Raw genomic sequence first — 26763 nt, forward strand, 5'->3', positions numbered from 1 at the left:
TGGGTACTAATTACTAATTAATTTATTACAATGAAGCTAGAGCATTTTCCAGCAAATGCCACCCGGTGAGACTTTGTGGATTGAGAATCAGGGGTGAAATAAGCCACCTCAGAGAAGGAAGGGTAGCAGCTTGATTCAAGCTGTTGTGCTTGGTCAGAACTTTTTCTTCTCACAACAGACTGTTCCATCAGTAAGAATATTTGTTTCCTTTCAGGAAAGGTAGTGCTTTTCACACACTGGGGCGGAGGGGAGGGAAGCTTTCTCAGTCCCTAAATCTCTAATGGATCTGGCATAAGGTTACTATCTGGCAGGCTATTTCTGCTGAAGTAGTCAGAAAATAGTTAAATGTTTTTGAACATTCCACTGAGATGAATGAGGCAATTCATACCTCTGAGCTATTGTTTTAGGGTTTTGTTCTTTGTTTCCTATTGTAAAATGTCTGGAAACACAGGAAGATGACAGTTGTATTGGTTAATATTTTGAAGACTTTCTTCAAATGCTTGAGGGCTAGAAATACAGTCTGAAACAAAAGCGCAGGACAAGGGTGTGGTAATATTAAGTTACACAAATTATTTGATCCTGGATAGTCAATTTGGAACAAGTGAAATATTAATTTACTTGGCGAGGAAAAAAAAAACTTCCCTAAAACTACTTTTCCTTCCATATGCAGCTTTCAGTAATTCAAACGCATCTAGTTTTTTTTTGTTTGTTTGTTTGTTTTCCCCTCTCCTCCTCCTCTCCCAAAAGCACTTACTGCAGGTTGGAGTTGAAACACGTGCAAGATAAGCTGGTTAGTGTCCTGTACACGCCTATTTTATTTTATTTATTTATTTATTGGCAACTTACACTGTCTTCAGTGATAACGACTGTGATGCTGCCTTCTGCAGAGAAAGGGGAGGGATTAAAAACACCTGAGTTTTCTTCCCTGGCAGTGGGGCAAAGCCCAAATGCGAAGGGGTGGAGGGGCCAGCTCTGTTTTAAGGGTTTGGGGATTGTGGTGGGTGTTTTTTTTTTTTTTTTTTTTTTTTTTTTTTTCCTTCTTCTTTTTTCCTTAAAAAAGAAAAAAGGGGGGGAAAAAGTTGTCGGGAAAAATAGTGTAGTGCCTGACTGAAAAGCCCTGGGCCCGTTCGGAGCTTCTCTGTCCTCCTCTGTATCAGCTGGGAGCTTCGTGCTTGCCCCGCCGGGGCCTTGCGGAGGGGGCGGCGCGCCCGGCCCCGCTGGCCGCCGGGGAGCGGAGCCCGGCGGGACCGGGTCCGCGGCGGGGCGGGACCGGGCCCGTGGCTATCTGCGCGCAGAAGATGCTTGGCTTCCTAATCTCCCCGGCCCAGCCCCGGCTGTTCTATCTTTAACACTTCCTGTTGGGTAGAGGAGCCGAGTTGCAAATGGTCGTGTTTCCTGGCTGGGGGCACGGCGGGCTCTCCGGCGCGTCGTGACCGTCCTGCCGCGGCCCCGCCGGCACACGCACGCCGCCGCGATCGTGACAGCTCCTGCCGGCCGGGCCGCGAGGGCCGGGGGGAGCCTCTCCCACGGCCGCGTCCAGAGCGGGAGGTTCAGGGGAAGGAGTGAAAGGAAGAACAACAGCTCCGGCATTTCCCCCCTGCAGACGGGCGTGCAGGTGGCGGCGGAGACAATAGCGACCCCAGCGCCCCGGGCACGGCCGCCTCCTCCAAACCGCCCGGCAGGTGCGGCCCGTCCCCACCTCCCCACCGACAAGCAGGGCCGGGACTTGGGCGCCCGCTCCGAGGCGGGGGGCGGAGGGAGCGGGACCGACCCCGCGGGCACCCGCCGCCGGCCGGGAGCGGGGCGCAGGCACCCGCGGCCGCCCGCTCCCCTCGCTCCGGCCCGGGGGCTGTCAGAGCCGCCCCGGCCCCACAGCGGGGATCGAGGGGCTCCCCTCGCCGAGCTCAGCCCCCGGCCTGCCCTCCCTGTCTCTCTGCTTTAGTAATTTCGTTGACATCTCGTTGCCCGGGCAGGACGTTTGCCCAAGCGATCGAAAATCGTCTCTTCCCTCTCTGCCCCTCACTTTTGGATGGATTCATCTTTGGGTGAGAGCGGGAACAAACCCCTGAACCCCGCAGAGAGCCCGATCGCTGCCCCTTCCTCCACACGGAGCATCTGGGAATTTGGCAGGGATTCAGATCGATCCCGCCGCCTTGCAAACGGCAGGTGCCCGCGCAGCCCGCGGGCCGCCGCCGCCCGCCCCGTCTCTCCCCTGCGCCGCGGCTTGGCCGTTCCCGGCCGCAGGAGCCTCCCGGGCCCGGAGCCCGCTGCCCCGCGCCGAGCCCCGGCCCGACGGGGCGCGCTGCCGCGGGCCCGCGCGCTGCCTCCGCCCGTCGGGGCCGGCGCCTTGCGCCCTTTCGCACCCCCTTCTCCCTTTACCCGGGCCCTTCTCCTCCAGGCCCCGCGTGGGTTCTGCTCCCCACTCGCGTCCCAAGTCCATTCCCCACGGACGAGGGGCTCAGCAGCCCCGGGCTGCCCCCCTCGGGACGCCCCGTCCGGGCGGGGGAGCCTGGACAGAGCGCTTGCCCTGGTGCAGCCCCTCAGCGGGGACACGCCGGGGGTGAGGGGGTGGGGAGGGAGGACAGGGGGCACTTTTTCCAAAACATCGCCTCTCGATTGTGCTTTATTTACCTCCTCTTGTCCCAAAGCAGCCCACACCCCTTCCCTCTCTCTCAGCATCTCCAGCAATTTATTTTGGCTCATTAAATTTAATTAAGAACGGAGTAGGTGTTCCATATTTAATCAAAAAAAAAAAATGCAGGGGCATAATAACCTCCAAGAGGACTAAAATAAAGAATCACTATTCAGATGTGGGCAGCCACAGTGCAATTTTTTATTACTTTTTTTTTTTTTTTTTTTTTTTTTTTTTTTGCAGTGTCTTTTTAAGAGCATCTAAGCACACACACATAAAAAGCTAGAAGGCATGCATTCCGGAGTTATTCCTATGCATATCCCTGCAATAATTTTCCGCTTTCCTTCGATAAAATTGCCAAATAATAATGAATCATTTCATAAATAATGGGTTTAGAAGCTTATCAGGGCAGGCGGGCCACTGCTGGGGTTTTATCTCTCTCGGCCACATTGCAGTAGTGTTCCGCTCTCCATACTAAATAGGAAACTGGACGTGATGTGGAATTAGAGCCTACCCAGCTGAAGCCACCCAACACTTACTACAAATATAGCCGTGATGCGTAGGCCACAAAATGGCTCCACTCACTTTTCCCAATGAAAAGCAAATGGTGAGTAGAGAGGAATCCGGCCCTGCGACAGGCTAGGGGAGTGGGTGCGGGTGGCGGGCGTTTTCAGGGATTTTGGGGGTAGAGAGAGGTGCATGGGGGTCTTCTGCACCACATAAGATATTGGGGCGGGGGGTATCCGAAGCCTCCTCTGCTATTGTGTGGGTTTTTTTTTTTCCTTTTTGATGGTGAGGGTAAAGAGAAAAATATGCTTTTCCCGTTTGGGAATGTGGGGGTGGGCTCCCCCTGAGGCTGGAGCGAGAGGGGCCCGGCCCGGCCGCGGGGGAGCCGGGGTGAAGCACCGCCGGGCCCGGCTGGCCGCGGCCCTTCTCGGGGGCGGGGGTCCGGCCGGGCCTGTTTACCCCTGCCAGGCGGGGTCTCGCCCCTTACACCGCTCTCTTCCAGCCCCTCGTTTTGGGGTGATTTTCCGACGAAGGGCACGGAGTGAGAGGGGTATTTCTAGGGTGGAAATTTCCTACCGATCCGCGGTTAGAAAACAAAAGGAGTTTGCAGAGCAGAAACAAGCGGGGCGGGGAATTAATGCTCCCCCATTTTCTCAATGCAATTAACTGCAAACGAATGCAAAAATACTGTGGGCTTGGGGTGGTTTTTTTTCTTTTTCTTTCTTTCTTTCTTTCTTTCTTTTTTTTTTTTTTTTGGCTTTTATAATGTTATTTTGTTCGTTACGAAACATAACAAAAGCGGGAGGCAACACCATCGGAAATATTTCTCTTTATTTCTTTATTTTTTTTAACGACGGGGGGAAAACACCCCTTTCGTGATCTCGTTTCGTTTTGCGTTCCCCTTCCTGTTGATCCGCTAAAGGGAAAAGGGCCGCGGCCGCGCAGCGAAAGCCGCGTTTGCGCGGGCGGGCAGCGGGCTCTGCGCGGAGGGTGGCGGCACCTCGGCGGCCGCCAGCGCTGCCGCTGATCGGCATCGATTCCCCCCCCCCCCACACACACACACCTTAATCATTAATTTTTCTGCCCAGCTCAACGGGCGTGGGAGAAAGGCCGCGCTCTTTGGGAAGGGATCGGCGTGAAAGTAACTCCCAGCCGCGGCTGGAATTTTCTCCCGGGGCAGCCGGGCATGGAATATGTCAAAAAACCCAACAACAACAACAAAAATCGGCCTAAAGATCGAGGCGTTTATTATTATTATTATTATTATTATATTTTATTTACGCTGCAGCGCGCTCGGGCCCGCGTGCGCGGAGGCCCGGGGCGGGGGGAGGGGAGGCGTCTCCCCCCCCGCGCTGCGGCCGGGCGTGGGTGCCCTGCGCGGGCAGGGTGCGGGCGCGCTAGCCCGCGCGTGTGTCGGTGCTCGCAGCGCAGCCGTCGGGGCGGGGGGCTGCAGCCGGCCGGTCTCCCCTGCACCCCGCTCGCCGTTGATGTTTAGCAACCCGGGCCCAAGAGATCCACCCTCTCCTCTCTTCTTCCCCCCCCCCCCCCCCTTCTCTTCCTCCCAGGATTTAGCAGTTTTATCCCGATGCGGGTGTCCTTCCTCTCTGTAAAGTCGTAAGTACCTTGAGGTGGGAGGAGTAAATTCAGCCTGACACTGAGAGCGCTTTTGTTGAAACAGGAGAGACTTGCGGTGTCCCTACTTAAATATGACACATGTGAGTAATCTCTTCCTATACAATATCGGAATAGTCAATTAGATTTTCTTTCTAGACGGCTGGCGGGGAGGGGGCTGGAGGGAAGGAGATAGCTCGTGCTTTGGATCTTTTATTTATTTTTTTTTATTTATTTATTTTCCCCAAGACAGATGGAGAGATATGGGGGGAAAATTGGTTTTCTCTCGCAATTCAACAATCTGGTTCAGTTAGCCCAGCAGAAACGAAGGAAAAAATTACCCAACCCAAACCAGCAGGAAGATCGGGAATGAGACCCGAAATATTCCAACTTTCTGCTCCGCGAAGCCCCTAATTTATAGAAAAAATCCGAACGAGGGGGATAGTGGGAGAAATTAGATGGAAATAGTGGCGATATCCCTCCCTCCCCTCATCGTTAGCTGCCTTATCCCGACAGTAATCGTTATAATTGGGAAGGGAGCGGGGAACGCTGGAGACAATCATGTGCAGTCGTGTCTGAAAGGCTGCTCCGTGCAAAGCGCCTTGCCTCTTCCTTCTTCCTGCATTAGGTAATGCATGGGGGGTTACTTAGCTATATATTGTTTTAACCCCTTCTCCCCCCACACCCCGCCAAAAAAAAAAAAAAAAAAAAATGAGTTGAGGTATATTTTGCTGTTTAGAGAAGGCAAACAAAAACACAAATAAAACACTGAAAAGAAAAAAGAGGCGCCGACGCTGCGCGCCCGGGGCGGCTGCCCGTGTCCCCGCAGGCCGAGGGGGAGCAGCGGGCTCCGCTTGGGCGGCGAGCAAAGCGGGAGGCTTGAAGCGGGCAGCGCTTCCCCGGAGCGGCGCTGGGCCCTCTCCCGCCCCGTCGCAGTTTGCCCGCCCGGGCCGACCCGCGTCCCGCCGCCCGCGCTCCGCAGCGGCGCGCCCTCGCTGCGCGGTTCCCCACCGGGCGCTGCTGCGGCGCCAGCGGGATTTAGTACCGCAGCGCTCCGCGCGCAGCGGCTGCACCGCGCTGCACCGCAGCGCACCGGGCGGGCGATGCGGGCCCGCTGCGGCGCGGCCGCGGGGTGCGGGCGCTGCGCGACGTCACGGCTCGGCGGGGTGCGGGCGCTCCATGACGTCACGGCTCGGGCCGAGTGTTCCATGACGTCACGGCGCCCGCTGCCTTCGCGGGGTCCGGGCGCTCCGCGACGGCGGGGGAGGGGGGGCGCGGTTCCTCCCGCTGGGGCGTCGGGGCGGCTCGGGGCCGGCCGCGCTCGGGCGCCCCTCACCGCTGCCTCTCTCCGCAGGACGATGGACAGGCCGCCCGCCCCGCCGCCCCCCAGTGACCCCCGCGATGCCCGGCCCCCCCGGCGGCACGAGTCGGAAGCGGAAAACACGAGCGAGCCGGAGAGCAGCCGCGGGGGGATGGAGGCGCCGGGAGACCCCCAGCTGCTGCTCAACGGGGCGGCCAAGGAGGCGGGCCGGCCCTCCCCCGGGCCCCCCGCAGCCGCCGTGCCCGTCATCGAGCTGGTGCGCCGGGGGGGCTCCCTGGACATAAAAGGCCGGGAGGCGCCGGCGGAGGCGATGCAGAGAGCGCCGGGCGCCGAGCCGTGCCGCGCCGCCGAGGCCGCCTGCGAGGCCCGCATGGTGCAGCTGAGCCCCCCCGCGCTCCCGCTGCAGCCCCCCGGCAGGGCCATGCTCTACAACCTGGGCCAGCCGCTGGCCACCATCAACAGGTCCGTGCCCCTGCCCGGCCCCTGGTCCCGCCGCCCCGGGGTGCTCGGGGGCGGCTCGGGAGGGTAGGGGGGCGGCTCGGGGGTCCCTCTCCCTGCGCGGGGCTCTGCATGTCTTAGTCATCGCGGGGCTGCATGCTTCTAACTTTGCGAGAGAAGAAAGGAAAAAAAAAAAAAAAAAAAAAAAAAAAAGAAAAGAAAGCAAAAATACCCCCCAAAGCCAAACGAGCAGCTGTCCTTCCCAGAAGAAAATTCTCCGACAGGCACAACAGATCTTAGACGTTTATATCGTGATCCGCTATTGAAACGTAGCGCAGGGGCCGTAAATAAATGTGATGCTTGTCAGGAGCTGCTTGATGCCCACGGGCGCTCTCTCAGCTCCGCGTGCGTGGATTCAGCCGTGAATAAGTGCGCGGGACGAGGGAAATGCCTCAGAGGGGCCTCGCTCCGCGCCCCGCCGCCGCGGCGCTGTCGGCGGGCAGAGCCTCCGCGGGGCGCGGAGCCGGGCGCGCCCTCACCGCGCTCCGCCTCTCGCCCGCAGCGGGTTCTTCGGGGAGCCGGACTCCTTCTCCATGTACGGCGGCAACCGCGTCAAGAGGAGACCTTCCCCGTACGAGATGGAGATCACCGACGGTGAGAGCTCTCTGCCTGCGCCGGGGGTCGCTGGCTCCGGGGTGGGGGGTGGAGGGATGTTGGCTGTGGGCTGACGTGGGTAAATTGCTGTACGATGCCTCGCGCTGGGATTAAAACCCCAAATCCTAGGGGGAGCAAAAGGTCCCGGTGCTGGCACGGCAGCTCGCCCCGCTCCGGTTAGGGCTCCGGGGTAGCAGAGCCCGGATCCGCCCGAGCTACCGGCCGGCAGCGCGCTCCGGGCATCTGCTCTCACTCAGCAAAGCAGCTCAGCGCACGGGTAATTACATCCCTGTTCTGCAAATTGCTTTGAGTTTAAATCCAAAGGAGCCACTAAATTTAAGTCTTTGTTGAACTGCAAAGGCTGGATCAGGGCCACTGTAGCGACATGCTGCGTCTGCAAACCCTTTCAGCCAAGAGACATTCACAACGCAGACCACAGCGTTGCGTAGAAAGATCCAAACTGCCTTTAAATCGCCTAGAAGCAAAAGAATAAGCTTGTGCTAGGCTCTGCAGGGTCAAAACTGGATTGTGGCTGGTACTTTGCTGGCTTGTCTGAAGCTTGGTTAAATATAACCGACGCTGTGCTGCAGCCTGCAGAGCAGAAATAGCTTCTGTGGGCTCCGGTCTTGTGCCAGAGCTCGGGAGCAGAAGCTGACGCTGACAAGTTTGGTGTCCAAGCAGAGAGCCCGGGTTGGGGATCCCTGGGAATCCCTGTCAGGCTGCAAAGATAATTTCAGAGAAAAGAAGGCAGTGAAAAGGCAGGATAGGATCCCGCTACCTTTCCCAAGCAGCTGTCTCGGTTTGCAGGCGGCTCCTGCAGGAGGAAGCGCTGCACGTGCAAATGGATATTTTGCAAGAACAATTTGCACGTGGAAGACTGACACATTTATTTGCAGCATTAGCAGCCCATACAAATGAGATCCATTCAAACCTTTTCTCTTTAGCGGTTTTAAGTGGTGTATTTCAAGCACCAAGAGCCAGACAATTCCCTCTTTCTTTTTACCTTGATATCCCTTTTCTTCTACCTCGTTAATTTAAAGTAAAATCAAATCACAATCCACATCATTTTAAAATAATATGATATGAAATTATGAGCTCGTTGCATTTTCGGGGCATATCAGTCTTTCTGACCGTACTTTCTTCTGTCTGTCTGGTCTGTTTAGACCGTGGGGTGGGGGTTGTCTCTCACCATATGAAAGTACAGCATGTAGTACAGTAACATCTTCTTATCTTGGTTTGGATCCACATACTTAATGGTTACAGTTTAAGCTGTGAAACCAGAACACAGAGGTGTCCACCAAATCACATTGAGTAAAGCTTTAGACTTACCTGCTGTTAAATCAGGTGTTAAGGTTTACGGAGATGATATGTAACCAAATTGTCGGACATACGGCTAGATATGTGCTGGATATGTCCTTGCCAGGAGTATAGATTGGGCCCAATCCTCTATATCCTGGGTCATGTGAACTCACAAGACCGGATGGAGAATTTTTGGGAGAAAGTAGGTGATGCCTCCTGAAAAAGAGCAGTTGGTAGGAATGTGCATCCTGGGTTGAGGCATCGGTGCAGTCTGCTCTGATCGTGAGCTGCTGAGCAGCAAACTCAGCACACTGGAGCCCTGCTCTTGTGGGTCTGCTCAGGTTTAGACAGAGTTAGTGCTTGGGAGATGCAGGAAGGTGGGTGAGTCTTGCAGGGTACATCCTGCTCTCCCGGTAGAGAGGATACTGGTGCTCCTCATGTCTGGGCTCGGTGCTGCAGGGGAGGGGGACAGCATGCCCTGATGGGCCCATCCGCCACCTCTGCCAGCCGGGGTAGTGGCTTATTCCATCACTGAGGGAAAGAGCAGTAACTCGAGGGTCTGCTGGTGGGTTGGCAATGTCTCAGTGGTTTCTTAGAAGGCAGCGTGTCACCAGCAGCATCACAGCAGCTCCTGCCCAGCACGCCAGGACCCTGCTTGCACCGGCTGGCTGTGCTGCGTCTCCTGCTCCTCCTGCTTCATTGCCTTAGGAGAAATAGTGCTGGAGCCTTTGGGCAAAGGGACTAAGGAAAGAAAAATCCTGGAACCCCACCACTAAAGCAAGAACGAGTCTTGAAGCCAGTCTGAAAACACCTCAGTAGGGAAAAGAGTGGTATTTTGGGCAGCTGTTTTTTATCTGTTTTTGCAAAAGTTTGGTCCATTGAATAGGTTTACAGAATAGATATAAATAAAGTCACAATAATACAGAAAAATGTTTGTAGAAATATTCTATAACTTTGGCAGCTCATCTTTTTACTAATTTTCCTTGGATCTTTACAATTTTAAAAAGCATCAATCAGTCAGAACAAAATCCAGGCAAAATTTTTCAGCCAATTGCTTGGATTAATTATGAAACAAGTCTCATTATGAGGAAAAAATGTCTTCTGTTATAACACAGATAAGCTATGAAGCATTTTAAATTTCTCCATTGCTTGAAATATTTCAGTCAGAGCCTCATCTCCATCTGAAAGATATATTTTAATTCAATTACTGACTTTGATGCAGCAATCAAAAATTTTAGAAGTGTCAAAGTTTGTGTTATGTACCAAAGTTTACTATAGGTTTCCCCCAGATAAAAAGAGACTGGTCTTTCTTCTGATTTCAAAATTTATAAATAAATGCTTTTTAGTCATTAATTAATGAAGTGGATAGTTTATGCCTGTGAAGACTGGATCAGTCTCCTGAGATTTTTGGAAAACTAACAATATCTTAAGTTTTTTCTCATATGCTTTCAAAAAAATGGGTGAAAGAACTTTACCCATTTTACCCTGTATCTCCTTCTGGATTCAAGGCTGACTTCTCTTTTAGCTGGAAGGAGTGTTTGAGTGTATAGTGTTATTGTAGCAGACAGCAGCGCGTTCTCCAGCAGTGCTGGGCAACCTGCTGCAGCTGAAGCCACATTAGTCCCCACTGCCTTGCTCCAGGCCCTCGGGCAGAGTTGTACAAATTCAGAGCGAGAAACTTTCCCTTTCCTTGAGCTCTTGCATGTTAGTTCTTTCAAAGGGCAATTACATGCTATCTGGGGGTGGAAAGTTAGTGTTATGAGAGCATTAGACCTGGAACTGAGAGGTCTGAGATGAGTTTCTCATTCTGACATCCCCTGGCTTATTCTGGAGGGCCCTGAGCAGTGTGAGCTATGGTCCTTCTCCACCTGAGCACACCTGAGGAGATGCTGACAAAGCCCTCTGGTGCCAGGAGCCCAGGAAGCCCTCAGCCACTGAATACCTTCCGAAAAAAGGAGGAAGAGAAAAGGAAAGTTGTTGGCTTCTATTTTTCATTCTTTTCATTTTATGGTAGTACTTGCTGTCATGTGCAGGCTTGAACTTATCACAGCATTGGGGTCAGGAAGAATATGTTTTCTCCCGGTACCTTTACCTACACCTGGGCTTTTTCCTCTTCTCTAAGTAGTGAACAGGATTGTCTCTTAGGGTCAGGTGGATGCAACTTGGGCCCTATGGTCCTGTGCTTGCAGAACAGGGACCTGGGGGGGGATCTCAGGCATCCCCATTTCCCATTTATTTTAGTTGTTTTATTTCTTTTCCTGGCTTTTTTTTGCCCGCAGGTGAGCGGGTAGGGAAGATTTCCAATGCAGACAGGCACCGTGGCTCCTGGAGATGCTATGGTGACATCTCTGCACACCCTACCCATTTGACAGCTTTCAGGCTTGAGAAGCTGGTAGCTTTGTTCTGCTGCAGTAGTCGCTGTGGTTGCTTGAAAGCGTGTCCCTGCGCAGACCCCCTGCAGAGCGGGTATTTTGCGTATGATGCACTAAGGGGTTCAGTTTCCCCTGAAGGGGAGAAAGTGTGACGGGTGTTCAGTGCGCTGTGACCTTACGCTTCCTTTTCTCAGGCATGCCAGGTGGGATCTGTCGGGACTCAGCCCTACTAGGATGTTTCAAAAATAACATCTGTTCGGCTGCGCTGCTGCAGTCAAAACTGCCAAGAATTTTGCAATATAAGAGTAGTCATGGCTGAATGCCCTTCCCCCCCTGCCCCACTTGCTAGATCCACTGGGTGATGAAATAGCTGTCGGCTTAAACAACTAAGCGCAGTCAGGGACTTATTTCTGCCGGGATGGTGTAGTTAGGTAAGCATTTCAGAGACTGGGCAACTGGGGAGAGGTTGTGTGCGAGCCTATCCTTTAGCGTATGACTCACTGATGTGTTACTTGAACGTCTTTGCTTCAGACTTTGTGATGTTTTTCATTGTGTGTGATGCTTCCCATCTCACAGTGGGTTCTGTAATGGTTGGTCTTCTACAGTTTCATGAAATTGCTGTGTCCTTCCACTTTTAGAGCCTCATGGGGGCGAGGGTGGAAAGGACTCACTAAAAAGAAAAGCATCTTGTGATGGGATCTCCTTACATAGAGGAGAATCTCCCATCCTGACTGTGATTTACAGCCTTGCTGCTTCCACAGGACAGTGCCCATGGGTAGATGTCCCCTCTTCTATCAAAGACAATGTCTCACTTACGCCAGCAGGAGTCTCTGACACTCTGAAAGGAGAAGAGGTGTGCCATGCGGGTCCATCTAGTTTTACCTATGCTTTAGCTCATGCATCATGGCCTAAGCCTTCCTGCTTGGAGAGCTAAGTATAGGCATCTTAACAGACATCTGTAAAGACAGAGGCCAATTTTCCACACCCACTGGATTTAACAGAAGCTGTGGATATCTCAGCTCCTCAGGTTAGCTTTCAGTTAACTGTAAACTATTTCACTGCCTGGGTGATGGATTATGTGACTAAAATGAATCAGTTAATTTGGGAAACTGTGACCTGTTCAATGCAGTAATAAATGGCATGTTAAGTGCTGCTCCTAATTCTGCACCATTGCAATTACAGGTCCTCATACAAAAGTGGTTCGCCGCATTTTTACCAATAGTCGGGAGAGGTGGAGACAGCAGAATGTCAATGGAGCCTTTGCAGAGCTTCGCAAACTCATCCCAACTCACCCACCCGATAAGAAACTGAGCAAGAATGAGATTTTACGCCTAGCTATGAAATACATAAACTTCCTGGCCAAGCTGCTCAATGACCAGGAGGAAGAGGGAAACCAAAGGGGCAAGGTGAACAAAGACTCTGGGATAGTCCAAGAAGACCTCCTGCAGGACATGTTGTCTCCTAACTCCAGCTGTGGAAGTTCTTTAGATGGAGCAGCAAGCCCAGACAGCTTCACGGAAGAACATGAAACACTAGATTCAAAGCATACACGGAGTATGCATCACTCCATTCTTCCCGTAGAAGGCAATGCGCAGCGATGATGATCTTCCAAACTGCTCCTAAAGCACGAAGGGGAAAGGAAGAGCTGACTATGTGGATACTGGAATTTGTACCCTTGGAATTTCTGACTCTGCATTTACAGAAGGCCCCGGGGACTCGGGCTCTGAGTCCTCACAGCCCCAGGACTGAGAGGACAGCGAGCTGGCTGAGAACAAGACCAAAACAGATTGATGTTCGACATTTAGGTACGTGATCGTACAAAGAAGAAAAGCATTGAAGTCATCTTCATTGTACATATTGCTCATAATATGACCCTGAGGAGGGGAATGAAATCTGGCTGACACCTCTCCAACATTTAAGGGGGTTTCAGACCATTTGACAATTGTCACTTTTTAAACAGAATAGTCACCTAGCTGAGACATGAAACACCAAACTCCTCTTTCACTGCCAACCGAGGCCACCAGTGCTTTCCACTGGCACGTGGCACTGGAGACTGCTGAAATCTGACAGTGCTGCAGCATTTCTCCAGCCTGTGGCAAAGAAGTATATGCAACTTGTCTGAGCAGAAGCTGTGGCAACGTGTTCATGTTGTTCGAGAGCTTTTGACTGTACCTTTTAGAGGCGAAATTTTCCCTCAGCAAAAGAACTATTAAAAGGATTAAGACTTTTTTATTTTTCTCTTCTATTTTTTTTTCCTTTGCTTTTTTCTTAAACCTTAAACCTAACTTTGGATTGTTTGGGGTGTTGTATTTATGATGTGGGATTACTTCTGTTTAATACCGTCATGCAGTATCCACTGAATGAAAAGGTACATAGGTGTTTTCTGCTCTCCCCCACCCTCTGAGTCCCTGATCATTGCGCTGATAACACACAGTGGGTGAGAGCCGAGGCCTGTAGTAGTCACCTGGAGTTTTCTCCGTGGCTCCCGTTGGGCCAGAGCTTCTTTCAAGGAAGATGAATTTCAGAATTGGTAGGGAAAAAAATTGCTAGTGAAGCTTCCCCTTGTACTTGGGGGCTCCTTTCTGTTTTTTTTTTAATTAAAAAATCAACAGAAGACAAAATCAATGGTGTAACAACAATGTGTGTGTACATAAGGTTATAAAAGGGTTTTAATGGTATGCTTTGAATTTTTTGATTTCATTGTGTGAAAATGGTGATAGTTCACCTCTGCCAATTTTTACAGGCTGGATTTTGGGCTCTGGATTCAAAATAAGGCATTAGTAGGATCTTTGTCTGCCTGAGGCTGGTAGGAGGCCACAGCCTCTCACAATCTTGGGGTGAAATGCTAATAGCACCAATGGGATTACCCTCCATTCCCAAGAGTTTAGACAGCTTCAAAATCGATGGCCGTGATCAACCTGATTCTGCTAAAACAGGAATAATCCTCTGACCCGCTGCTGCCCTCCAGAAAAGCATTTGAGAAATGAAACAACTCAAAAGCAGGAGGTAGTTTCACGACCCCTAGAAATTGGTGCTGTTCCACTGGCTGCAAGTACGATGCTGGCTGATGTGAGCTGAGGATTTCACCTGTGCCCATCCCAGGCACGGTGCAGGCAGCCCGACCCTGCTGCCTAATGACTGACGGAGCGATTGCCCCATGCCCATCCCTTCCCTCTGCAGAGATTTCAAGGCAAAGAAATCTCCACCATGTCATAGTGAAAAAAATACCCCATTCTTTGTACGGGAGAAGTACGCAGAGCGAGGATGCTTTCCAACTTGCTAATTCCTTTTCGGAGATGCTGAGGTACAAGGAAACGCAGAGGATTTGTGTGTGTGTGTGTGTGTGCAAAAATTCAGGCCTTGCTATTTGCAAGCTAGATCCAGGCTTACTCTGGATCAGTTCAGTTATTTCTATCCCTTGTTGTTAGCTCTTCTCTCCTCTTTGGAGGTAATATGTGTGAGGCTGGCTTTTCTCGGCAGGGTGTGCTGAGTGGAAGGTGTTGCCCGGGAAGGGATCCTGGTATGAACAAGGGTTTCCAGTTAGCCCCTCATATCCTTGAATACTGGAAGCTTCACTGATCTTAAATTGGAGGAAAGATCCTTCTCGGGTCAAGACTGCCTGTGCATGGAGACTTTTAATAGGGAGGTTACCCAGTGGGGCTGGGCAAGGGCAGAGGCGCCCGGTGGTGGAGTGATGCCAAGGAAGAAGAGAGGCTGCTACCGGTCCCATGTTTTGGGCTGCTCGTTACTGCCTTGTCTGGGTCTGAGGGGTAGGAGAGGAGGGCAGAGGGGTTTTGGCAGGCAGGAGCCCGATGCCCCAGCCAGGGCTGCAGGGCACGGTCCCCTCGGACGCCGCTTGCAAGCACCAGCCCTCCCGGCGAGGGCGAGAGACAGTGCCACGCAAATAAAGCCGTGTTCTCGGTTTTGAACCCTTCACGGGGAAACCGTTGCAAGAAAAATCACCGATGCTCAGAAATTCTTCATTCCCTATATATATATATACATTTTTTTTTTCCTTCTTATCGGTAGCTGAGAAGTTAACGAAATGGTACAACTCTCCAACACGCGCACACACACCCCGCGCACCCTGCTCCCGTTTGCAGCCTCTAGCAGAGCCCGCCGTAGGCCTCTCCGGGGTATGTGTAGTTGTACTCTGTGATTTGAATGGTACATTTCCTCGGCCCGTCTTTCCCCCTGCCTGCTGTATGTCTCGGTGTGTGGAACATCACCCCGTTTCTGTTCGAAACAGCACTTTCGGTCAATGTCGTACCGTGTGATTGAATTCTCTTCTTACGATTATTTTTTTTTTCAGCCCTGACCCTTTCTCGCCCGCCCTCCCCTTGGATTTCTGCATTTTTTCTGCAGAAATGAAGTAACCAGACCTGGTACCCTGATTCTCGACCCACTGTGGATGTGCTATTTAGAAAACACATTTGTTGTAATGTGTGTGTACATATAAATATATATATATAATGAATATATCAAGGATATTTCTAAATAAAGTTTTACAAAGCAGCCTCCACTTGCTTTCTTCCTCTCTCGCACCTCGTTGCTCAGCAGACTGGTCTCTCATTTGTGTGCTTTACGGGGGGCAGAAGCCCTAGGACGGCCCATATCCAGCCATCGCACGTCTCGAAGCGGGCGGCCGAAAGCTTGCAAGGCGCTGGAGAGACTGGGCAGGGGGAAGGATGGCTTGTTCTTTAAGTGCAAAAAAAAAAAAAAAAAAAAAAAAAAAAAAAAAAAAAAGACAAGAAAAAAAAAGGGAAAAAAGAAGAATATGGCAGGTTTTTCTCGTTTGCTGCTGAGCTCCCAGGCTGGCGCCAGGGTGCCCGCGCCAGGGCTCGCGCCCGGGCTGCGTCGATCAGTATTTGCGTCCTCCGTGCGGACGAGAGTCCTGGCCGGGGTGCAGGGAAAGAGCTGGGAGGGCCAAACCGCCCCCCGCCCCGCGCGCCCTCTCCGGCTGGGGCCGGCGGCGGAGCTGGCCCGACGCTCCCCCCCCCCAGCCCCCCCAACCCCGGCTGGGATTTTCGAGAACGATCAGGAGGAAGAGAGGGCGAGGAGGGCAGGAAGGAAGGAGCGCGGTGAAGCAACGCTCGCCGCGGGGGGTTTGCCAGCCCCGGGGCCCCGGGCGGCGCGGCGCTGCCGTCCCGCTCGCCTCGGCCTCCCGCCGTTTCCGCACCGCGGGACGGTGCTGCCGCCCCGGGAGAGGGGTTTGGGGGGGGGGGGGTGCTGCATCCAGGCAGGGCTCGGCCAAAATTTAGTAGGCAATGACGGTAATTTTTGTATTTTTAAGAAGAAATCCGTAGCGCGGCCGCGTGGACAAATACTTTTAAGGCTGCCCGCGCTCGCCCCGTTACTTAGAGCACGTTTCAGGCTACGAGCTGATAGCTGGCGTGCGGTTTATCTCCCCTTCCCACCTCCCTGCCGCCGCCTCCCTCCCTTTCGGCACCAGGAAAACTCCCCTTCCCGGCTGCCCCCTCCGCTCAGCTCTTCCTTGCGCGACAACGGCCTTCGCGGTCGCGTTGGCTTTGCCAGCAGCACGCTGCCTGGCTCAGGAAGCAAACCGTCAAGGCGGGGGTTCAAAGTCACCCCCCTCGAGCACACGTTATTTTTAACGACGAGGGCCCGGCGTTGCGGGGCGGCTGGGCTGCGAGCGAGCAGGAGCTGCCGCTGCCGGGGACGGCAGAATATTTAGAATATTTAAATTCCGTGGATTCAAATATACAGGATTTTTTTTTTTTCTTTTTAGATGTTTTCACAAAACATGGGGGAAAGCAGGAAAAAATACCTTGGGGTCCCAGTCTTAACTGCGTAGGAATAACCGGTGCGGAGGGGCCGGCCATACGCTGGGTTTCAGGGGTGGCGTTGCCCTGGGGCGCCTCTTTGGGGCAGGAAGGGGCGAGTGAGGCCGAGGCTCATCCTGACCCGGTTTCGGTGCTGGATGAACCGAACCGGCTGCACGCGCTATTCTTGAAGGCGACAGGGATTTGGGCCTCTCTCACGCCGCAGGAATTTTTCTGGCAAATAGCAGTTTCCTCCAAAAACCCGCAGCAAGTGCACTGAAGGGTATTCCACTCGCCGACATTTCTAACGCTTCTAGCAGCACCGGGACAGAATTTAAGCTCCGGGTTACAGAAAATCCCCCTTAACACTGCAGAAAGGAAAACAGTCATATCCTGCCACAGAGCCCATCATTTTGTGAAATTCTCCCAGAGTATCATGTTTTCATGGGTGGTTGCGGTATGGATGAAATCGAGCAGTGAGATAGGAGGGGAAGTGGCATTCAGATAAAAATGAACAAAAAAAAAAAAAAAAAAAAAAAGAAAAAGAAAAGGCAAGAGAGAGAAGGTGGGAGGGACGTGTAGCCCAGAGAGAGTGAAGTAAGAAACACAAAAACAAAAAGTCACTGCAAACTTGGGCAGTTTTTTAATTTCAAGTCTCATTCTCTGGTTTTAATCACAGCGTTTCTGGACAAATCGTGTTATGGGGGCAGTCTGAACTGACACTCTATGCCTGCAAAAAGAAAAAAAAAATGGCATAAAAAAGAGCGGGGACCTGCTTCTTTATGGGGATTCCCGCGTTATTTAATTAAAACCCGCTCGCTGAGCGTACGGGAGCCAAACATTCCCACCCTCGCGAGCGATGAGAAGGCGTCACCTCCTCGTGCCGACGCCGGGCGCTCAGCAGCGGGAGCAGGCAACCTCGCGCCCGCGGGAGCTGCTCGGCACGTTTCTCCGGCCCCGGCGAGTCGGGGGCCCCGCGCCGCATTCCCGCCGCCGCAGCCGGCGCGCGGGGCCCGGCGGGACGTCGGGGACGAGGGAAACCGTCACGTGAAGGCGCTGCCGCCGGCAGGCGCTCGCAAAGCCGTCTCCCCTCGGAGGTATTTATTTTTCCCGGCGCTCGGAGCTATTCTGAGACGCCCCGGTGACCTTTCCGGGGAACAATTTACTATTGTGTTTTGGTGAAGCCCGGCCTCTATTTTTAACACTCTGTTTTGCTGATGCGGGGAAAGGGAGCGAGACGGGAATCCAGCAGGAAATGGGAGGGAGCGTCTGGAGCGCAGTTAAAACTGCCCCGGCGCTTTGATCTGCTCCGGGCTGCTGCTCCGGGGCCGGAGCGGTGCCGAGCGCCCGCGAGCCGCCGACAGCACCCGCTCCAACCTGCCGCCGGCCGCGGCGGGCTGCGCGCCGCCGGGGTTTCTTGGCTGCCTCCGCTCCAGCAGCGCCCGCGCGGCTCCCAGGGGTGGGAGCACCGGCGGCAAAGGGCTTTTGGCAGGGAGAGGCCGGAGAAAACGCGGCGGTGCCGCTGTCCTCGGTTTGCGCCCGACGGAAAACGAAAGCCGGATTTCTATTGGCATCGCGTTGCTTAACCGCTGCTGGGAAAAATGGCAGGAGACGGCCCGCGGAGCGGTTCGGGGACCTGCCCGAGGCCACGGGGAGGAGCCGTGGCCGAGGCAAGAGATTGCTGGCGTTTCCTGCGCTCCGCGCCGTGTTTCTCCCGGGGGGCTGCCCTTCTGCTGGGTGGAGGGGGGAGCAGTCCTCTCATGACGCCCGCGTCTCCCCTTGAGAAATGCGTTTCTGTGTTGAGGGCAGGACTTGGCGGAGGGCTTGGCGCCAGCCCAAACCCCCTCGGACGGTGCAGTGATGTTCAAGGGACCGGGGCCACATAGGCAGCATGTGCCCCAAGCCCTGCAGTGCCCTGCTTTTGCCGTCTGTCGCCCCTCGCAGCACGGTCCCACTGCCAGGGAGCCCGCAAAGAGTGCATTGCTCCCTTGGGGTTGTCCAAAGCCACCCAAATCAGTGGCAAGGTCCCGCTGTGCATCGGAAGAGCGCATGAGCGAAGGGACACTGCAAAGTGGACAGTTCCAGCACATTTCACTCACGTGCTGCTGGAAATACATCACAAATGTATAATACATAAAACTACATCAGAAATGCACCGCCCTGCATGCTGCTGGAGCTGAAATAAAACATTCCCCCACCCTCCTAACCAGGTACCCTGGGAACAGCAGCAGCAGAGCGTCGCTCCTCTGAGTACCAGCCCTGTCTCCATCGCTGGGAACGGTGTTGAAATGAGAGGAGGGAGAAAAGCTGCCCGAGGTCGCCCCTGGGGACGGCTGGAGCTGGTTAGCAGCTTGCTGCCGCAGATGTTGTGGATGGGAAGCTGCCGCTCAGGGTCGGGAGGGCTCTGTTCGTGCTTTGCGGACGCGTGGGTGGCGAATTGGCACCACGGTCTGCCCAGCCTGCAAGCGGCGGGCCAGAAACGAGCTGTGACTGTAGGTCCTCTGTAGGACGTCAGTTCCCTGATCGTGAGACCTGCACAGGATTCAGCAAGGCTTGTGGATTTGAGCCATTTTACTGCCAAACACCCTACCGTAATGGGCGCTCGGCACCAAGGGGTTTGTTGTGTTGGCAGCTGGAGCCCCTGGGCATCTGCTTTGCGCTGTGCGAGGTGCTGCACAGCCATGATCTGGGACTCCGCTGGGTGCCCTCTCCTCTGGCAGCCCATGGTGCCGGCCACAGCCGCTGCCCCGCGGTGTGAGACGTCCTCCGCGGTGATTGCCGTGCCATCCCGGGGGGTCTGCCTGCCGCGGCAGGAGCAGCGGCACCAAGGGAGACCCGCAAGTCCTAACGGCACACGATATAAAACACCTGGGAGGTTTTGCCTTTGGTTTTACCTGCAGAAATCCCCCCGATCTGCTCTCTGCCATGTCTTAGCCAGCGCCAAGCTGTTTTTTCCCCTACCCTTCCAGGTCGGGTGACACCGAACCGTTTGGGCAGATACCAGCTGCTCTTCCTGGGCTCTTCCCCAGCCGGCAGCAACGGTGGAGCTTCCCCAGCATGACCAAGCCGCCCGTTGCTCCTATCTCTGCCAGACCATTGGGGTGGATGAGCCATCTGCCCTGCCCCTGGGGAGCAGAGCCACCCTCCAGCAGCTCTGCCCCAACCGAGCTCGCCCCAGCTATCTCGCCGCTTGCAGGCGCCGGGATATAGTCCTGCACGTGCACACCCATGCACGGGCAATGTTAAGGCCTTTCTGGGAAAGAGCATGGGTTGTCCCCTCCGCCTATGAGGACGTCCCAAGGATGAGGACGTGTCGGTCTCCACTCCACGTGCTTGTGTCTGCCCTGCAGTGGGAGCTCGTGGGCCCCATGCCGTGCCCCAACGCGGCTCCTGGTGGTGGCAAGGAGCTGTCACATCCTTGCCCAGCACCGCTCTGGCCGCGGAGCAGGGAGATCTGAGCCGATGCGGTTGCTCTCGCTTCCAGCGCAGCCGGCTTTTGGCAAGCACGTCCTTTGAACAGGTCTCGGGGAACCCCTTTTTGCAGATAACTGTTAGATCAAAGCTAACCACAGAACAAGCGCTTCCTGCGATCGCAGCACAGCCAGGGCTGGCGAGGCCGCCGGGGCTTTGCTGGGCTCCCCGGCAGGCCCTTTGGTGCTGCCTGCCCGCGCCGCGGGCAGGATGTCTCCACCTGCACCAGAAATACCACCGCCGCCGCAGGTAAAACGTCCGGCTGGCGATACGGGGTTTATAACACAGCTAAATATTCCTGCCTCTTCCCAGGAGAGGGCAATGGTGTGCAGAGGCTGCGCGGCGCACCCGGCTCCTGCACGCCCCTGATGGTCCTCACGCGGTGACCACGGACAGACCGTCGTGTGTTAGAGCTGCCTGCTGGAACAGTGCAGCTGTTTTCCTGCAGAATTTGGTATTTGGAGGGGGTGGGGGGGGGTAAAGGTGTAGGAGAAGTCTTAGGCCGTTGCTCTCGCTCAGGCAAGCCGGTGGGGCTGTGGGGAGTCGCCGGGAGACCCCAGGAGACCTCAGGGTGAGAAGCCCCTGCAAGGGCACGCATTTCCAGGCAGGAGCACTGGTGGCTATTACCGTGCCCCGCGGTTTATTTCTTTCTTTATTTTTAATTAATGGCTCTCCCAGTCCTGGAAACAGCCTCTCCTCTTCGATCCCAGGCAAAGGCATCTCTCAGGGGTCTTCGACTTCTGTCCTCGAAATCTATTCACGCGCCGGTTTAAAGGGCAGGCCCGTTCCCAGCCGCGGCAGCACAATGACATTGCTCCGCTCCATTCAGCCCTTTTCTCTCCGTCCCTCCCGGGGGAGCCCCGACGCGCTGCCCCCATCTCACGGCACTCAGCTCGGCTGCCGCAGCCTCTCTCCGGGGCGAGGAACCTCCAGGACTTCAGACACAGGCTGGAGTCCCCCAAAAGCTCCCTCTGCTTCAGCATATGTGCAGAAACCCTTTAGCACCTTGGTTTAGCATGAAATCCCTCCGGCCTTTCCGTGTCCCTCCCGCCTCCTTCCCTGACAACAGGAGCCCCTGAACGGTTGCGCAAAGCAGAAGATGATGTGATTTTTCCCATCTCCTTTCCTACCTACATCTGTTTGCTTGGGCCGTAGCCAGAAAAGTGACTTCACACGTTTGGGTTGTTTTTGCTTGATTTTTTTTTTTTTTTTGCTTTATTTTCCAAGCAGCCAAATGCTCTTGCCTGTTGCAATAGTGACAGTGGAGCAGCCAGGCCAAATCCTGCCCCTGTGTTATGGTAATCGTGCCTGCCACCCAGCAGATGCGGGCTGCGGAAATAATAAGGCTGTTTAACAGACACGGAGGAGGAGAGGGGAGCTTTTGTCTGGCACTTGCTGGGGTTGGAGTACACTTGTAAAGCAACAACTGGAGCTCGTTGAAAAGAAGTGGAGGTTATTAGATGCATTTTGCTTGCTTCTGATGGCCCTGTTATTTTTCGCCTTCGAATGCCAGCTGAAAGGTTGGATGCTGGAAAGAAGGAGGAGTGAGATGCCATCTGAAGATGTTTCTTTTGCTGACTATCAGGAAACAGATAGGGCTAGTGCCGGGTGGCAGTGCTCTGGCAGCGTGCACCCCACTTTTCAAGGATGCACAGGCCAATTTCCCACTTGCTCCTTGGCTCTTGTCGAGGACCTCCTCCTGCTCCTGAGAGGCTGTGGGTTCTGGAGAAACCACCTCACCAGGTCTTCCCTAGACAATGCTGAGCACTGGCATCCAGGGGGAAGGAGAGCACCTTGCCGGGGTTACACCAAAATCTGGCTCTCGTCTACCCCATGGGGACACAGGGATGTCCTTCCCATGGGGAATTGAGCCTTGCAGCTTTCAAGGAGCATTATGAACCTGTCGGCCTCGTCCTGACAGAAAAACTAGGCAGGATTCAAGGTGCGTTTTATCACACACTGAGCTGTTGAAACACTGGGGATCACAGCCTGAGCCGAGAATTTGGCAAGGCTTGGAGGGAATTTTGGCAGGGCTTGGCTGCTGATTGGGATAAAAGAAATTCAAGTGACAAGTAAATGCAGGAGCTGGTTTGACATGAGAGAGCAGAACATAAAATCTTATGCTTGAGGATTATAATGCCATTTGTGAGTGTTGCAGTTTTGGATAAGAGAATCAAAGAAGATCAATCTTGGTACCATGGGGCTCCTCTATCTTCCCCCAAGTATCTGGAGACAGAAAAATAATCAGACAGGTCATGAGTCTGTCCATCCATCTAGCTATCTACCTACCTAACTATCTGTCCCTCTATCTCAATCTCTGGCATACTCTCTCTGCTTTGAAAACAACAGTGAACCGCTCAGAAGCCAGGAATAAAAGAAATATATTCTCTCTCCAATTCAGGTAGCTCCTCATAAATCTTCCAGGCTTCAGTTTGGTCTCCTAGGACTCCTGGGTCAGTTGTGAACCTATTTAATCAGCTCAGATGATCAGTCCCGTTTGTCGCTCTCCAGTTGCCGAAAGGCCCTTTGAACTCTTTGTCTCTTTATTGAATTATCCCCGCGTCCCCTGACGATTTAGCCAGACAGGCCTATTCTGCACGACAGTTCTCAGGTTAATAATGCGGTGTGCTGGCTGCGCCTGGGCTGCAGAGCAACCCACAAGTCCCGCTGAAAGAGCAGAGCACTCTGAAGAATTACAGCCAGCAGCTCCCCTCTGCCAAGCTGCTTATCGCCGGATCTTCCCACAGCACTTCACTTGGCACTCCGTGTCACTGCAGATTTCCATAAAGACACAAAAAAATACAACCCCAGCAAGAAGGGTTTGAAGCCAGCCCATGCCCTATAGCACAAAGAGCTTCCAGGGGAAAGGTCTGCCTCTTGCTGGTGGAAGAAAAGTCAGCTCTTTTGGGTACAAGGGTTTTCAAATGTTTCAGAGGGGGTAGAAATCACAGCTCACCACAGGGATGCAGGCTTAGTTTTTAGCACATTTCAGTGCATTTCAGTTTTTAGCTGGCTATACGTCAGGAAGCAGCCTGGGGCCAGTACCTGTGCTGAACACTGAGGTTCTGGCGGAGGTCTCCCATGCCGGTCCGGCCCTTGGAGCCAGGGCTTGGCACCTCTCAGACTATGACCTGAAGAAAACAAATTAGCAAGACTCTTTCCACTGGATTGGACCAGTTTTCAACCAAGGAAAAGCTGAAGTGTCATCTTCAGTAGAAAGGCCTCTCTTTTGGCCAGTGTTGAAGTTTTGCTTGAGGCCTGCTTCTTTGCCCCAACAGACTTCAAGCCATGGGGATGTCCCTAGCTGAACACAGTGAGGAATAGCCATTCCTTCACCTTGTCTCCATCCAACTCCAGCCAAAGGGGTTATATTTCTCTCTCCAAAGGATGCTGCTCTCCATAAATCACAACTTAATCAGTATGGACCACCATCAAGACAGGCAAAGCAACCTAACCTACGAGCGCATTAGGGTGTTGGAAAACAATAATCCAAGAAGGAAACACATTATCTGGCCTTGTTACTTTACAAAGTAATTTAAATTAATTTTTCCCTAGAGTGGTTAGGGAGCACTGCAACTTGCCCTTGTCTATTCTCTCCGGCTAATGAAGCTTTACCAGAGACTGCTCGTGAATTCCTATTAAGACCTCATCTTAGAGGTTACAGGGCAAAGCAATTTCTGCTCCTGGGAAAGATGCCTATGAATTTATAATTTTAAGTCCATGTTTGATAGGGATTAGCATCTGAGAGGGGTAGAGTGGTGGATAGTGGGGAAAACATTATTTCAATTAGCAGAAGAAAAGCAACTTAACATCTGATTATAGTTTACGCTTTTAATTTTCTTCTGTTCTGGTATCTGGAATAATTATTTCCTGAAACCATTCCCCCCACTGAAACAGCCAACACTTTCTATCTCCTCTTGGTCATCTTGGTTAAGATTCATGTGTAAATGGTCAATGAACTGGTATTTTTTTCCCCTTTCCATTCTTCTCCTAGACAATGGCCACACTCACAGAAAAATGTGTACAAGCAACAGGGATGTCTCCGTTCATCCATCTTCTGTATCCATCAGGATACCTAGCCAAACTGAACAACTTGTGATGTTCCTCTTCATACTAAGGAAGTGCAGGATTATGAAGACGGGACTATGCTTGATGACTACGCTCACGTTTAGGATCTTGTCCAGCAGCTTGGCATGATGGTTTTACACCAACTCTTCTAGATGGTCTCCATACCAGTTTTGGGCTGTGTGGGCGACAAAAGGAGTTCACCCATGTCAACCTCCTCAACCTGCAAGCTTCCCTCCTGCAAGCCAGGGAAAGAACATCCATACTGCTTAGGATGGGGCACCCCCAAGGCATCTGCTGGAGGACTGTCACCCCACAAAGCCCTGCCTTGTTGCTTCTTCAGTTCTGTTGCTGGATATGGCCCAGCCTGCCTCTGACCATCTGAGACACCCCCCCAGAATGGTTTCTCCCTCTCACCTTCCTCCCCTTGGATGAGAGAGCAGCCCAGCTTCGGATCACAAACTGATGCCATGTGATTGGTTTTCAGGGAGGTCCAGGAGCCCTGTGGTTAAGCTTGGACTGCACAACGCTTGCATGGGACAGGGACATCACCCCCGCCCAGCTAGGCCTCGCTTCCACCTTGCATGATGGGAGTTATAACCAGGAAAAAGTTTAAAGAGATCATGAATGCTCCAGCACGCTCTGGGCAGAGAGCATAGGCTTCTGCCCTTCTCTCTTCAGCCAGCAAATAGCTTTCACATGAGGGATAAATTAGCCAAGTACCAGCAAGAGTTGGAGGATTGTTCACCTCAGAATAGCAGCCCTGATGGCCAGAAATTCTCTGCATTCAGAAATTCCCTCTGATCACCCAGTTTCCTCCGACCCTGTAATGACAGATGCTGTTTGCTCCACAGGGACTTGGCCCTTGCGCTAACCTGTGGTCCAGCTACTTTTTTCTGCCTGATTGGCTTCCTATTTCCTAATGATGATGCAATCAGTTTTTGGATGGGAGATTCCTCATGAGAAGGCTTGTTATTATTTAAGGAAGATCATGAAATCCATCCTTAATGAAAGAACAGGAGAAAACCCTTCCACTAAGTTACACTGGAGCCTGAGATTATCATTTTTATGGGCTTCCAATCTTTCCTGCCTCATGTCTTATCAGCGAATGCAGCTGGAGGCTTCAAAAAACCCTCCCAGCTTGCTACTGATTTTACGGGATGAAGATTAGAGATGATCGGATAGTAAATTATTCATTGCATTTGATAGCGCTGGGCAGAAGGGAATATCCAGATAGAATTCAGCCTTCTTCTCCCTTTCTGTGCCTCGCGTATCGGGGTCCTGACTATCTGCTGCTCCAGCAGGGCCGAGGCACTTTCCCCTGTGCTTAGAAATCATTAGGAGCGGTTTGCCCTCTGAGCAGACCACAAAGCCAAAGGGGACTAATTAATGCTGGTTCTTCCCATGGCCATAAGGCTAAGTCAGAGGCAGAAGGATTTACTTCTCTCCTTTCAGGGACTTTAGGGTCACTTGTGGTCATTTGGTTTGATTCCTACCCAACACAGGGCAAGGTGGGACAGATCAGGTGGTTGTTTTCCTAGCCTCAGTTTTTTAAGGCTGTAAGGCCCGTGGCTGATGTGAATGTGCTGTCAGCCTTGTTAATAGCTGTTAAACCCACCAGCCTGTTTCACCCAAGCAGACAGAAGAGCAGAGAGCTCAGAAGGACAAAATCGGCCAGTTATGTACAAATAAGCAGCTAGATAGAGGAGAGAGGGCCTCCTAAAAATTAATAAGTGTGAGAAAATTACCGAGACTGTCCTAGGAAATACTTGCGGACCACAGTGATGTTACTGAGCAGATCTCAAGGAAAAACGAACTGAGTAGCACAGCCCTTGTGTCGGAGCTCAGTCCCAGACACGGGCACCTGCACTGGCCACTGCCTGGGGGCTTTATGAGCCTGGTCTCCAGCCTGGAGCACTGGGATGTCCCATGTGGCTGGGATGAAGCGCCCTGCAAGACCACCCTCGGTGATGCCACAGGGAGACCTGGGCTGGATGGCACGGCTCTGCGTACAGTGGCTGCTGGGCGCCGTGCCACCCTCCGAGCATCTGTGGTGGGGTGTCAGCCAGGTTTTACAATGTCCGAGCATCTGCAGTGGCATATCAGCCAGGTTTTATGTGGTCTGACGGATTGCTTGTTTTAACAAATTGCCCCTCTAGTGATTCATTAAGGAGTTAAGTGGGCTTTTTTTTTTTTTTTTTTTTTTTTTTTTAACATAGCACTGGAAACAAAATGCCTCCAGCAGCAAGCCAGTATCTAGCAGTATCTAGCTCTACTGTACTAGATCTGAGCGTCACGTGGCCCCTCTTCCAGGGTCCCAGGTCTCAGTCTGTTCCCAGCATGGTTTGGGGAAGATTTCATGTTTTAGAAGAATAGCCTGCTCTCAAACCCAACCTGAATTACCACATCTGAAAGGCAGTCACCTCTGTTTTCTCCTCTCCTTGGATTTGCTTGAAATTGCATGCCCATTTATGTCGCCATTCTGTGTCTGGGGCTTGTTTAGGCACATGGTGCAGACTGGATGGACACACGGAGAAACACCGCCTTGGCCCAGGGACACCCCCGGCTGTGAAGGCACCCTGTGTTTTTGGAGCATCATCTCCCACGCAT

General features: G+C 53.0%; 1 protein-coding gene across 8 annotated transcripts; it reads left to right on the top strand.

The window, feature by feature from the left end:
- Positions 1-1382: 1382 nt before the first annotated feature.
- Positions 1383-15351, top strand: TAL1 (TAL bHLH transcription factor 1, erythroid differentiation factor). 8 transcript variants are annotated; one of them, XR_009959173.1, is made up of 8 exons: positions 1383-1682; positions 3115-3239; positions 4705-4854; positions 5000-5378; positions 6105-6533; positions 7072-7163; positions 11596-11861; positions 12017-12117. XR_009959173.1 is itself a non-coding variant. In XM_062581999.1 (7 exons), the coding sequence occupies exons 4-7, from the start codon at positions 5209-5211 to the stop codon at positions 12433-12435; spliced, it is 1110 nt and encodes a 369-aa protein (XP_062437983.1). In that variant the 5' UTR covers positions 1396-1682; positions 3115-3239; positions 4705-4854; positions 5000-5208; the 3' UTR covers positions 12436-13459. The 8 variants fall into 8 exon arrangements, 6 of the variants coding, with proteins under 6 accessions (XP_062437983.1, XP_062437984.1, XP_062437985.1 ...); XR_009959172.1 differs by lacking the exon at positions 11596-11861 and adding an exon at positions 13578-15351 and having other exon boundaries at positions 1396-1682; positions 12017-12639; XM_062581999.1 differs by lacking the exon at positions 11596-11861 and having other exon boundaries at positions 1396-1682; positions 12017-13459.
- The last annotated feature ends 11412 nt before the right edge of the window (positions 15352-26763 follow it).

Source organism: Rhea pennata, chromosome 8, assembly GCF_028389875.1.
Source record: "Rhea pennata isolate bPtePen1 chromosome 8, bPtePen1.pri, whole genome shotgun sequence".
Taxonomy (NCBI): domain Eukaryota; kingdom Metazoa; phylum Chordata; class Aves; order Rheiformes; family Rheidae; genus Rhea; species Rhea pennata.